The 12,110-nt window shown below is 45.3% G+C and overlaps 1 protein-coding gene across 1 annotated transcript in view; it reads left to right on the forward strand.

Annotated features, from left to right (window-relative positions):
* MINDY4B (MINDY family member 4B) overlaps nt 1-7,611 on the forward strand; it is a 29,337-nt gene extending 21,726 nt beyond the window's left edge. Inside the window, exons 9-13 of the mRNA XM_081008151.1 lie at nt 1,607-1,679; nt 3,508-3,681; nt 4,103-4,283; nt 5,832-7,149; nt 7,375-7,611. Of these exons, the coding sequence (XP_080864277.1) occupies nt 1,607-1,679; nt 3,508-3,681; nt 4,103-4,283; nt 5,832-5,974 (571 nt within the window). The 3' untranslated portion in view covers nt 5,975-7,149; nt 7,375-7,611. The remainder of the gene's footprint in view (nt 1-1,606; nt 1,680-3,507; nt 3,682-4,102; nt 4,284-5,831; nt 7,150-7,374) is intronic.
* The last annotated feature ends 4,499 nt before the right edge of the window (nt 7,612-12,110 follow it).

The following is a 12,110-nucleotide window of genomic DNA, read 5'->3' on the forward strand; positions in this document are numbered from 1 at the left end:
TGGTGTATGGAAGTGAGAGCTGGACCATAAAGAAGGCTGATCGCCAAAGAATTGATGCTTTTGAATTATGGTGCTGGAGGAGACTCTTGAGAGTCCCATGGACTGCAAGAAGATCACACCTATCCATTCTTAAGGAAATCAGCCCTGAGTGCTCACTGGAAGGACAGATCCTGAAGCTGAGGCTCCAATACTTTGGGCACCTCATGAGAAGAGAAGACTCCCTGGAAAAGACCCTGATGTTGAGAAAGATGGAGGGCACAAGGAGAAGGGGACGACAGAGGATGAGATGGTTGGACAGTGTTCTCGAAGCTACGAACATGAGTTTGACCAAACTGCGGGAGGCAGTGGAAGACAGGAGTGCCTGGCGTGCTCTGGTCCATGGGGTCACGAAGAGTCGGACACAACTAAACGATTAAACAACAACAACAACAACCAGAGCATAAAGTTTTAGAGCAAAGTTGGTGTAAGGCTCAAAACTTAAGGAGAAAGCACGGGGTGGTTCAAAGCTACAAAGTGAACATTTTTTACAAAGCCTTATTTCTGGAGGAGATATTAGAAGTTAATAGGATTGGGACGCAATGGAGGGAAGACTGATGGAACTGAGAGATATAAGCTCGTTCATTTTGTGACCAGGCATGTTCAATCTATTGCAGGGAGTTGGATTCGATGACTCTTTGGGTCCCTTCCAACTCTACAACTCTACAATTGATATTTCTGTGCAACTCGCAAGCATTTGATCTGTCATTCTTACTGTGCAGCATATCCATGCAAGCTTTCATTTGGCAGTGGTTTTGGGGGGGACCGCGTATAAAATCATGCATACTCAAGAGGATCTGCTTTAATAGTACTGGATATGATGTTGACCTCAACTCTTGGAAAAGCAAAGTGTGCCTGCGTGCCTTCTTTCTTGTTTTCTTCTGTCAGGCAGGGTGGAGACTAGCAAACAGACGGGCTGGTGCTGCCCACACCATTTAATTGAAAGTCCAAATTGGCCTATGGGCCCTAAAAAGGATTTGTGGCCCCTGCTCTAACCACTACACCACACTGACTGTCAAACCCATCCTGTGCTGTGGAAACACTATGAGAACATCATCCAGTGCTTCCCTGCCCTCCCACAACAGCTGGGTATAGCATATTCAAATGCATCCCTGTAACATAGTCATCCTGGGATAGTTCAGTTGGTAGAGCATGAGGCTCTTAATCTCTGGGTCATTGGTTCATGCTCCATGTTGGGTGAAAGATTCCTGCATTGCAGGGGGTTGGACTAGATGACCCCTTGTAGCCCCTTCCAACTCTACAATTCTATCATTCTATGATCCCTGAGACTGTAAGGTTGTATCCAAAGTTGTCCAAGCGGGTGGAAAGCTCATGCAGGGTATCTTCCCCACCCCCACCTCAAAAAGCCTCTCCAGATTTTCAGGGGAACCTAAAAAACTTTTCGGCTGCTGTCTTACGGGGTTGCGGCGGGAGAGGGGAATCCACCTGAAATCAGAGTCTGGCGTTCTGTTAGCAAAACTCTGGCAAGCAGGTTGACAGTGAAGAGTGACTCACAGCACCGAGCAACAATAGGGAACGCTAATTTTGTCTTTGTGCTTTGGTTGGGTAGGCTGCAAAAAGACCTTGACTGTACCACAACTCATCTGTTGCAATGCAGGCTTGGAAGCTTCATCTGCAGACAAGTAGGTGTATCGGAGGGAGGGCAGCTGTGGCTCGTGGGGGTGGGTGGGTGTAAGCTGCCGCGTTCTCCCAGCAGTGGCACTGTGCTCGTTGGGATGGAGATGGGATCAGAGGGAGGCTGTGGTGGGGCAGTCAGGGTGGCAGTGGTCCTGCGAGGCTGCCACTGCTGCTAACCCAGGGCTCTGCTTTTTTTTTTTTTAGGAAATCTTTATTAATTTTCACATATACACAAGTTATATAACATATAAAACAGAAAATGATACAAATAGAAATGATGAAATAAGAAAAGATAAAGAAACAAACATAAACAAATACAATATACTACACTTACATGACACATTAAAATGTATAACTTCCAATAATTCTCATTATACTACTTATATTATCTGTATTCCTTGAACAGATTCATATTATTATTATTATATATATATATATATATATATATATATATATATATATATATCTCCACTATTATATTTCATGTAATTCTTGGTTAACAGTATCACTCTATTTCTGCAAGTATCTTATTGTTCGTACAATACGTTTTTAAATATTCTTTGAATATTTTCCATTCCCTATAAACCTTCTGGTTTGGCACTCCTCTAATTTTTCCAGTCAATTTTGCTAGTTGCAGGTATTCTATCATAAGTATTTGCCACTCTGTAATCGTTGGTAAGATTTCATTCTCCCAATTTCTTGCCACTATTATTCTGGCTCTGCTAAGCTTGCCACTGTCACTGTGGGAACGCCGCGGGCTGCGTCTCCCTGCACGAGGCATCACTATTGGACTTTATTTTCTTTAAGTAATGTTGTGAAGGCTGCGTGTCACCCCCAGTCTCTGCCTAGCAGCAGAGGTGGAGCTAGCTGCTCTGGCACCTGGAGCGGCATGACCTGGGGCGGGGCTAGTGTCCCAGGGGGTGGGGCAAGCATCCCGGGGGTGTGCCGCCCACGGTGAGCATCCCAGGGGGCAGCTGCAATGTCACACACCCCCAAGGATGATACCCGTGGCAGACTGCATCCACCGCACCCACCTTGCTCTGCTTCTGTCTATCAGTAGCAATATTTCAGGGGGTTCCAGGCACTTACCCAGGGTTCTCTTTCAGTTGGCAAAATCAAAGCACAATGAAAGCTAGTGTCTTTAAGACAGGCATCCCCAACCTTTGGCCCTCCAGATGTTTTGGCCTACAACTCCCATGATCCCTAGCTAACAGGACCAGTGGTCAGGGATGATGGGAACTGTAGTCCAAAACATCTGGAGGGCCAAAGGTTGGGGATGCCTGCTTTAAGATATATGGTTTATTGTATACCGGCTTACACCTTCAAAGGAGGGAGTGCAGAACATTCCGACTAAACATCGGGAAGAACTTTCCGACAGTAAGAGCTGTTCCACAGTGGAACCGTCCCCCTTGGGAGTTGTGGGCTCTCCTTCATTGGAGGTTTTTAAGCAGAGGTTGGATGGCCACTTGTCATGGATGCTTTAGCTGAGATTTCTGAATTGCAGGGAGTTCAGCTAGACCATCATTGGAGGGTCCCTTCCAGCTCTACCATTCTATGATTCTATTATTATATGTCAAGAGTGTCTCCTGTTGCCTCTCCTTCCCAGAATGGCTCAGTTGGTAGAGCATGAGATTCTTAACCTTAGGGTCACGGGTTCGAATCCCACGTTAGGCAAAAAGTTTCCTGCATGGCAGGAGGTTGGACCAGATGACCCTCATGGTCCCTTCCAACTCTGCAATTCTATGATTGCTGAACACTGAGGAACAAGCCGCTCTTGAGGTCAGCTTCTGATTCCCCACCTGAAAGCATGATCTGGGTCGTTTTCTCCTTTAGGCCATTCTGAACATCATCTTAACAGGCAGAGCTTGTCCACACGTGTTTAATGGGTTCCAGAAACTTGAGGCGGAAGGCAATGTGCAAAAGCAGCTGCATGGCGTCTTGTCCCGCAGTGAGGTGGGCTATTTACACTGGAGCAAGGAAGAAGTGGAACATTACAGATTCCCACAGGTAAGGTAAACATGCAAATCGGCGCATAGGTCTTTTCGGTGCAGGTAAGCATTTGAGCTACAGGGCCAAACTACACGTAACATTAGCAATGTGTTTGAAGGAGCATGCTTTACCTGGGCTCCTTTGGGAGGAAGGGAGGGATATAACACATAAGGATATGTTTGGGTCCCAGTGTGGCGTAGTGGTTAGAGAGTCAAGCTAGGACCTGGTATGTAGGGTTTTTGTGTGTCGCAAATTCCTAGCAGCCAGTCGTTTTCAGTTATCAGCTGGATCATGCTCTTATTTTTATTTGATGCCTACCATGGGAGGAAGTTTTTTGAAAAAGATGAAGATGTTGGTTTTGTTTGGGGGCTCTGTGTTTTCTTTTTAATGCCTTACCGCACCATGAGACTGTGAATGAACTATGCTCTCCCCTCCCTAGGTTGGCAGCATGCTGAAAACTCCTAAATTGCCTGTTTGGTTGTGCAACATCAGTGGAACATACAGCGTCCTTTTCAGCACTAACAGGCTGCTCTTGTCCGACTGGAAAATGGAACACCTCTTTGATTTGTATTTTTATAATGGACAGCCCTCGCAGAAGACAACAGTGCATCTAACAGTAGGTAGGCACTTACCTTTACTGAAAGAGAACTTTTCAAATGAACACTCCTGACATCTCTTCAATTTTATATGTCCATCAGTGCCTTTCTTCCCCACAAGTGATACTTAAATCCATTTTGGTGTGTTTTGCATGGATCAAATATATATCTATATTTAACAAAAAAAAGTTCTGTGGCCTTGCCTGCACCTTCTGAGTTTTAAACTGGCATACATTTGCATCCTGTTCTACATTAACAATACATTCTAAACTAAAATGTGCTTTAGATAAGCAAACCTTATGAAAACAACCATACAAGCAACAATAAACAGCACAATAAGAGAGAGGAGGCAACTCTGAGAGCAGATCTGAAAGGAGACTCCAGCAATTAGGAAAGAGGAGAAGTACAGTCCCTGGGGGAAATTCTGAAAGCATTCTCAGTAGGGGAGAAAATACCCCCAATCGTTTTTAAGCTGTATAATCCATTAAGAGCCCAGTTCTTCTTCTTCTTCTTCTTTTTACTAAGCACTCAGTGACCATTGAATGTCAAGAAAGCCTCTATGTTTTTAAGATGTTTTATCACTTGTGGTTTGCCACCCTGGGCTCCTTTGGGAGGAAGGGAGTGCTATAACACATAAGGATATGTTTGAGTCCCAGTGTGGTGTAGTGGTTAGAGAGTCAAGCTAGGACCAGGTATGTAGGGTTTGTATGTGTGTTTTTAAGCTGCAGGCCCTGATCCAGAGTGGGTCCGTGGAACAGGGAAAGTGGGGTATAACCGTTTCCTCCTGCATCATTCCCCCCCCAAAAGCCCCCCCCCCCAAAAAGCCATCTTTGGGCAATTTGCCCTTATTTTGAGGCTGTGTTTTTTAACTCCATTGTGTCCTACAAAGAAAGATACAGGAGCATATGGGGCCTGATCCACAGGACGCTGCCATATAATATATCAGTAATGTCTACACTGGGATGCGGGTGGCGCTGTGGTCTAAACCACTGAGCCTAGGGCTTGCTGATCAGAAGGTCAGCCATTCGAATCCCCGCTATGGGGTGAGCTCCCGTTGCTCAGTCCCTGCTCCTGCCAACCTAGCAGTTCGTAAGCACGTCAAAGTGCAAGTAGATAAATAGGTACCATTCCAGCTGGAAGGTAAACGGCGTTTCCGTACACTTCTCTGGTTTCACCAGAAGCGGCTTAGTCATGCTAGCCACATGACCTGCAAAAACTGTCTGCGGACAAACGTCGGCTCCCTTGGCCAGTAAAGCGAGATGAACACTACAATCCCAGAGTCGTTTGCGACTGGACTCAACTGTCAGGGGTCCTTTACCTTTTTTAATGTCTACACTGACTGGCAGTGGGTCTCAGGGTTTCAGGCAGGAGTCTTTTCCGGTCCTGTGTGGAAACTCCAGGAATTGCATTTGGGGGCTTTTGAATGCAATGCATGTCCTCTGCTAACTGACCTAAAGGCAGACAGCTGAAGCACAGGAGAGGCTGAGAGGTGTGAGAAACACCAATGGCAGAAGCTTCCATTTTGCACGAAACAGTGCGCACACACAAGCTTCTTTTCTTTTTTCCTTTCAGACACCCATTCTCATCACTGGGAGGAAAATCACCGTGAGGAGGACGGTGATGCAGAAAAGCGATTTCCTTCTGTGGAGATGGCCATCCGAACAAAGTGGGAGGGTGCTGCTATCAATTGGAACGGCGTGGTCCCCTTCTTCTGAAGATAGCGGGTGCGGGTGCAGAGCTGGTCCGCAGGCTCTCTTGCACGGATCCTGCAGCCCAGACCTGGAGGAAGAAGAAAGGAAACTGCTACCAATGGACAGCTCAATGGGCCTGCCAGTTTGGACTTCCAATCTGCATTCGGTAAATAAATTAGCTGTGCTTATGGGATAAGCAAAAGACAAACTGTGCAACATGTGGACACACAGAGAGAGAACGCTGCAAGCTAAACACAGAACTGAGATAAAATCAGAGTATAGCAAGACAGTTTTACACACACACACACACACACACACACACACACACACACACTGCTGTGAACTTTTGCTTCTCCCACCAGCTGGGCCTCATGGAAGGGTGCTGCCTGTCATGGAAATATAATTGGTGTGAAATGACTGAGGTCAATTAGGAATGTTGGAAGCGGCAGAACGAAGTCATGACCCCACCGTTTCATATCTTCATGATGATTTCTCCCTGTTGTTGAAAATTATTACTGTTTCTGTTGTTGAATTTTTCTGCTGCCAGGATGCACAGTGTGTAGCGTACAGAAGTCCCAGCCCAGAGTTCTTTGAGTCAGAATGTCTGCAGTCCATTCCTAAGAAGCATATACATTTGGAATTCAATTTAATTAAGTGGCAATTACTGTGGCTGAGCATGGGTGAAAGGGCACTTTAAACATGACAAATATGTGAATCGACATAGAGAGAGTGATGAGGTTTAACAGATCATGTGAGTCTAGCAGTTCAACATGTGCTTTGAAAGGGGGGAAATTACTTTTTTAAAACTTTTGGAGGAAAGGGAGGTGATTCAGTGGGTTGGACAAGGGAGGAAAAATGGATAGGATAATTTAGGCAAAAAAGATAGAGGTGTCCTTTTTCCTACATCAAATAAAATCTAAGTAGCTAAAAGCTTGGATACAAATGTTTTTTTAAAAAAAGAAAAAGGTTTGTGAGAAACTTGCAAGAGAAACATAATACAAATTAAGGATGTGTCTAAGCAGTATTTAAAACAATTTGCACACATGGAGGAAAATGGATAGCAAACCTTTTAAAGAAGTAAAAAGAACTTAAATTGTTTTGTAAACTAGGGCAGAAAATCAGTAGTGGCTTTGAAAATCGCTAGATATGTTTTTCCCCTTTTGACCTCAATATATAACAAGGGCACTGTAAAAATAAATGTTGAAATATATATTTTTTAAAAAATTAAAAATGTCCAGTAGCACCTTAGAGACCAACTAAGTTTGTTCTTGGTATAAGCTTTTGTGTGTGCATGTACACGAAAGCTTATACCAAGAACAAACTTAGTTGGTCTCTAAGGTGCTACTGGACAATTCTTTTTATTTTTTAATATATTTTGACAGTGTCAGACCAACACGGCTATCTAACTGAATGTAAAAATAAAGTATTGGTAATCTACTATCAGGAAATAATAATGGAAAATTTGGCATTACTGGCTGCCTAAGAAAATTAACTGAAAAGACCGAGATGGCATTTGTACTTTGCTTGATCACAGCAGCCGAAATAAATGTAACCTAACTCTAGACAAAGTTGTATGCAACTAAAGCATGATTAATTAATAAGTATGTAAAACTTGATGACTTACGGATGTGTAAGAAACGGTAGATAACCTAATTTGTTGAAAATTGGTCATTCTTTATAGCACATAATTATATCATTGCCAAGCTTTTGGTTTGCTGCTGCTTCTTTTTCCAACTTAGTTGTATTGATAAAATAATGTTGAATATGGCTCTGCTTGAAACAGAGGGAAAGATGCAATATAGAATCCTGCCACCCAGTTGTATTCCTCTCCTCCCTGCATCAGTCTATGAAATCTACACCGCCACAACCGGAGAGCAGGTGCGCCCCATTGAGTTGCTTGCAAGGCAAATACGATTCAAGCAAGCTACGTAATGTATGGTGTTACACAATGGCAAGTCACCCACAAGGTGGCGCTCAGAACTGCAAACTTTTATCATTCAAGTCAACAACAGCAAACAAACCAAGGGCACTCAGGTGTTGTTGATTCTGCTTAATCCATACAGCGAGCTATCCACTCCCAACTGTTTTTGGTGTGGCATTGTTTCTGGGAGCACAAAATGGTTTAATAATAATAATAAAAATTTATATTTATACCCTGCCCTCCCCGGCCAGAGCTGGGCTCGGGGCGGCTAACACCAATAAAATTTCAGTAAAAACATAATAAGAAAAAAGAAAAAAGAAAAGAAAAAACAATTTAAAATACAGGTAAAATGCAATTTAAAATGCAGACTCATTTTAAAAGTCAAAACCATAAGAAAAGGGAAACATAATGGACAGACTGAGTCCAAACCAAAGGCCAGGCGGAACAGCTCTGTCTTGCAGGCCCTGCGGAAAGATGTCAAGTCCCGCAAGGCCCTAGTCTCTTGTGACAGAGCGTTCCACCAAGTCGGGGCCAGTACTGAAAAGGCCCTGGCCCTAGTTGAGACCAACCTAACCACCTTGCGACTTGGGACCTCCAAAATGTTGTTATTTGTGGACCTTAAGGTCCTCCACAGGGCATATCAGGAGAGGCAGTCCCATAGGTACGTGAGTCCTAGGCCGCATAGAGCTTTAAAGGTCAAAACCAGCACCTTAAACCTGACCCTGTACTCCACCGGGAGCCAGTGCAGTTGGTAAAGCACTGGATGAATGTGATCCCATGGCAAGGACCCCATAAGGAGCCTCACCACAGCATTCTGCACCCTCTGGAGTTTCTGGGTCAGCTTCAAGGGCAGCCCCACGTAGAGTGAGTTACAGTAATCAAGCCTGGAGGTGACCACCGCATGGATCACTGTGGCCAGATCAGGGCGAGAAAGGTAAGGAGCCAACTGCTTAATACGGCAGAGATGGGAAAATGCCATATGCTGTGTTCAAGCAAATCAGGAGGAAAGCTCAGTCTGGATGGTGAATATTAGAAGCATAGAACTGTAGAGTTGGAAGAGACCCTGAGGATTGAGTCCAACCTCCTGCAATGCTGGAATATACAGCTGTCCTTTATGAGGTTTGAACCTGCAACCTTGGCATTATTATCAGCACCATGTTGTAACCCACTGAGCTATAACTTATACCCCGGGAGGCACATTCCCTCGAGACAGATGTCAACAACAATTTATCCATCTAAACCAATATTGTCCATTCTGACCAGCAGAGGTTCTCCAGGGTCTCAGATAATGGGCTTTCTTGTCAGCACCTACCCAAAAATTTTAGCCGGAGATGTCAGACCCTGAATGTGGGATGTTCTGTGTAGGAAGCATCTATGACACATACACCCTTCCCCCCAAAATCATAAGGATTGCGGACTATGGGATTGTTATGGTAATTTAGATGTAGTAAAGATAACAGAGGGACCCGGGTGGTGCTGTGGGATAAACCACAGAACCTAGGGCTTGATGATCAGAAGGTCGGCAATTCGAATCTCCGCGATGGGGTGAGCTCCCGTTGCTCGGTCCCTGCTCCTGCCAACCTAGCAGTTTGAAAGCACATCAAAGTGCAAGTACATAAATAGGTAAACGGGAAGGTAAACGGCGTTTCCATGCGCTGCTCTGGTTCGCCAGAAGCGGCTTAGTCATGCTGGCCTCATGACCCGGAAGCTATACGCCAGCTCCCTCGGCCAATAAAGCGAGATGAGCGCCGCAACCCCAGAGTCGTCCACGACTGGACCTAATGGTCAGGGCATTATCTTTACCTTGAAAGATAACAGAGCAAACTTTAATAGACAAAAGCAAGAATATTACAAAGCTGCAGCATCCTCCAAACTTATTTATTGTGAAGTGTTTGGTGGGGGTGTCACATTAACTATGTAGCCAAACGGAACACTTTCCAGCAACATCTTCCCTTTCTTTTTTGTGCAAACTTTGAAAATGTTCTGCGGATCATTCAGGTCACAGTTTGACAGCTGTGCGTTTTTGCCCACATGTGAATTCCCAGGTGGCATTTCGAAAGGCACTCTGTATTCCCCGAAGACCACGGTGTGGCAAGAAGAGATAAACAGAAGCAGGTGCAGATTTTGCAAGTTGCCACTTTTCCATCACTGGATCCTGTATATGTGATAATACAATTAGCTACACATGGTCCTCCTACCTTATACTGAACCAGACCTTTGGTCGATGTAGCTCAATCTCCTCTTCACTAACATAGCAGCTGCCCAAAGTTTCAGGCAGGAGTCCATCCCAGCTCTTCCTGGAAACGCCATGGATTGTATCTCAGGCCTTCTGCATGCAAAGCAAGTGATCTGCCAGTGAATCATAAAATCAACCACAGTAACATAGACTTGGAAGGGACGCGGGTGGCACTGTGGGTTAAACCACAGAGCCTAAGACATGCCGATCAGAAGGTCGGCGGTTCAAATCCCCATGACAGGGGTGAGCTCCTGTTGCTTGGTCCCTGCTCCTCCCAACCTAGCAGTTCGAAAGCATGTCAAAGTGCAAGTAGATAAATAGGTACCGCTCCGGCGGGAAGGTAAACGGCGTTTCCGTGCGCTGCTCTGGTTCGCCAGAAGCGGCTTAGTCATGCTGCCCACATGACCTGGAAGCTGTACGCCGGCTCCCTCAGCCAATAAAGCGAGATGAGCGCCGCAACCCCAGAGTCGGCCACGACTGGAACTAATGGTCAGGGGTCCCTTTACCTTTACCTTTAACATAGACTTGGAAGGGACCACGAGGATGATTTAGTCCAACCCCTTGCAATGCAGGAATATTTCACCCAATGTGGGACTCGAACCCATGGCCCTGAGATTAAGAATTGCATGCTCTACCCACTGAGCTATCTCTGAGGTACAGTCCTTCCCTGATTCATCTTTTACAGCAAGGGTAGGGAACCTTTTTGGCTTAGCAGGACAGATTTGTGTCTCCCTCCATGCCATAGGCCAATTTTGACAGGTAAAGAGGACCACCCGCCTGTCTATCACCTGATGGCATTATGATGTCAGATGATGGACAGGTGAGTGGTCCCACCCACCTGTCCAATGTAGCCTGTAGGGGTGGGATGATAGTGACCAAGCAGGAATAAACTCCCTGGGCATAGGCTGATACACAGGGAGTTGAATCCTGCTTTCTGCAGGGTTCAGGTGTGCTAGCGGGTCTCCCATGAGGAACCAGCTCGTACGTCCAGTCGAAGCAGTTGTCCTGCAGGGATCGCACTCAGGCACCTGAACCAAGCCGGAGTGAACTCCCCCCCCCCCACTAACTGACATGTGGGGAGCTCAGTCCTGCTTTCCAGCCCAATAATTCAGCTGTGTCTCTACTTAATCTCATGATTGTGGGTTCACTCCCCACACTGGGCAAGAGATTCCTGCATTGCAGGGGGTTGGACTATTCAATCCTTGTGGTCCCTTCCAACTCTACAATTCTATGTTGCTGTGATATCGTTTTGTGGAAAGGGCTTCACAGGACAAATGCCGAGGCCTGATTTAGCCCACGAACTGCAAGTTCCCCACCCTGGTTATATAGAATCCGTTTTCTTTTCTGTTTGTTATGCAAATGCTCCATGAGAATTACAGGCCGTTGTAATCGCCGTGAGACTTCTGCGCTCCCGACAGATCACCTCCACTGTGCAACTGGTCATCTCTGTTCAGAATGTACAATTCTGCAATAATTTTTAGGAAAGGAAAAGGGCATTCCTCCCCACGCTCTAAGCTTCCAGAATTCTCCTATCTGCAGAGGGGGCAGGTGATGGTATCAACACATTCCTAAATCCTGCCACTTATGACATCGTCTATATTTACATTGGCTCAAAGGGGCAGGAGAAGCTGCAGCAGAAAATGAGTTGGCATCACACTCCACCCTCCAGCTGAGAGGACAGAATAATGTGCTGGGGAGAGGGAGAGCAGGGATTTACTGCAATAATAAGCAATGAATCCCTGCTTTCTCTCTAAAGCCTCTTCTACATACTTCTCTACACTGCAAAACTCTGAATAAATATATGCAATATTAATAGTTTCACTATGTGCCAAGGTACCTGATACATACCAAATGTACACATTAGGTTAATTTAAATCTGCATGATGTACTTGCATGGACAAAAGGCTGTCTGCACAACCGGATAACACAGCTTTGCTAGTGAGTATAATGAATGCTAAAGTTCTGAAAGTGTTCACATTACGTAAGCATACAAGGCTGCAATC

The sequence above is a fragment of the Podarcis pityusensis genome, assembly GCF_964106645.2.
Source record: "Podarcis pityusensis genome assembly, chromosome: 5".
Classification (NCBI taxonomy): Eukaryota; Metazoa; Chordata; class Lepidosauria; order Squamata; family Lacertidae; genus Podarcis; species Podarcis pityusensis.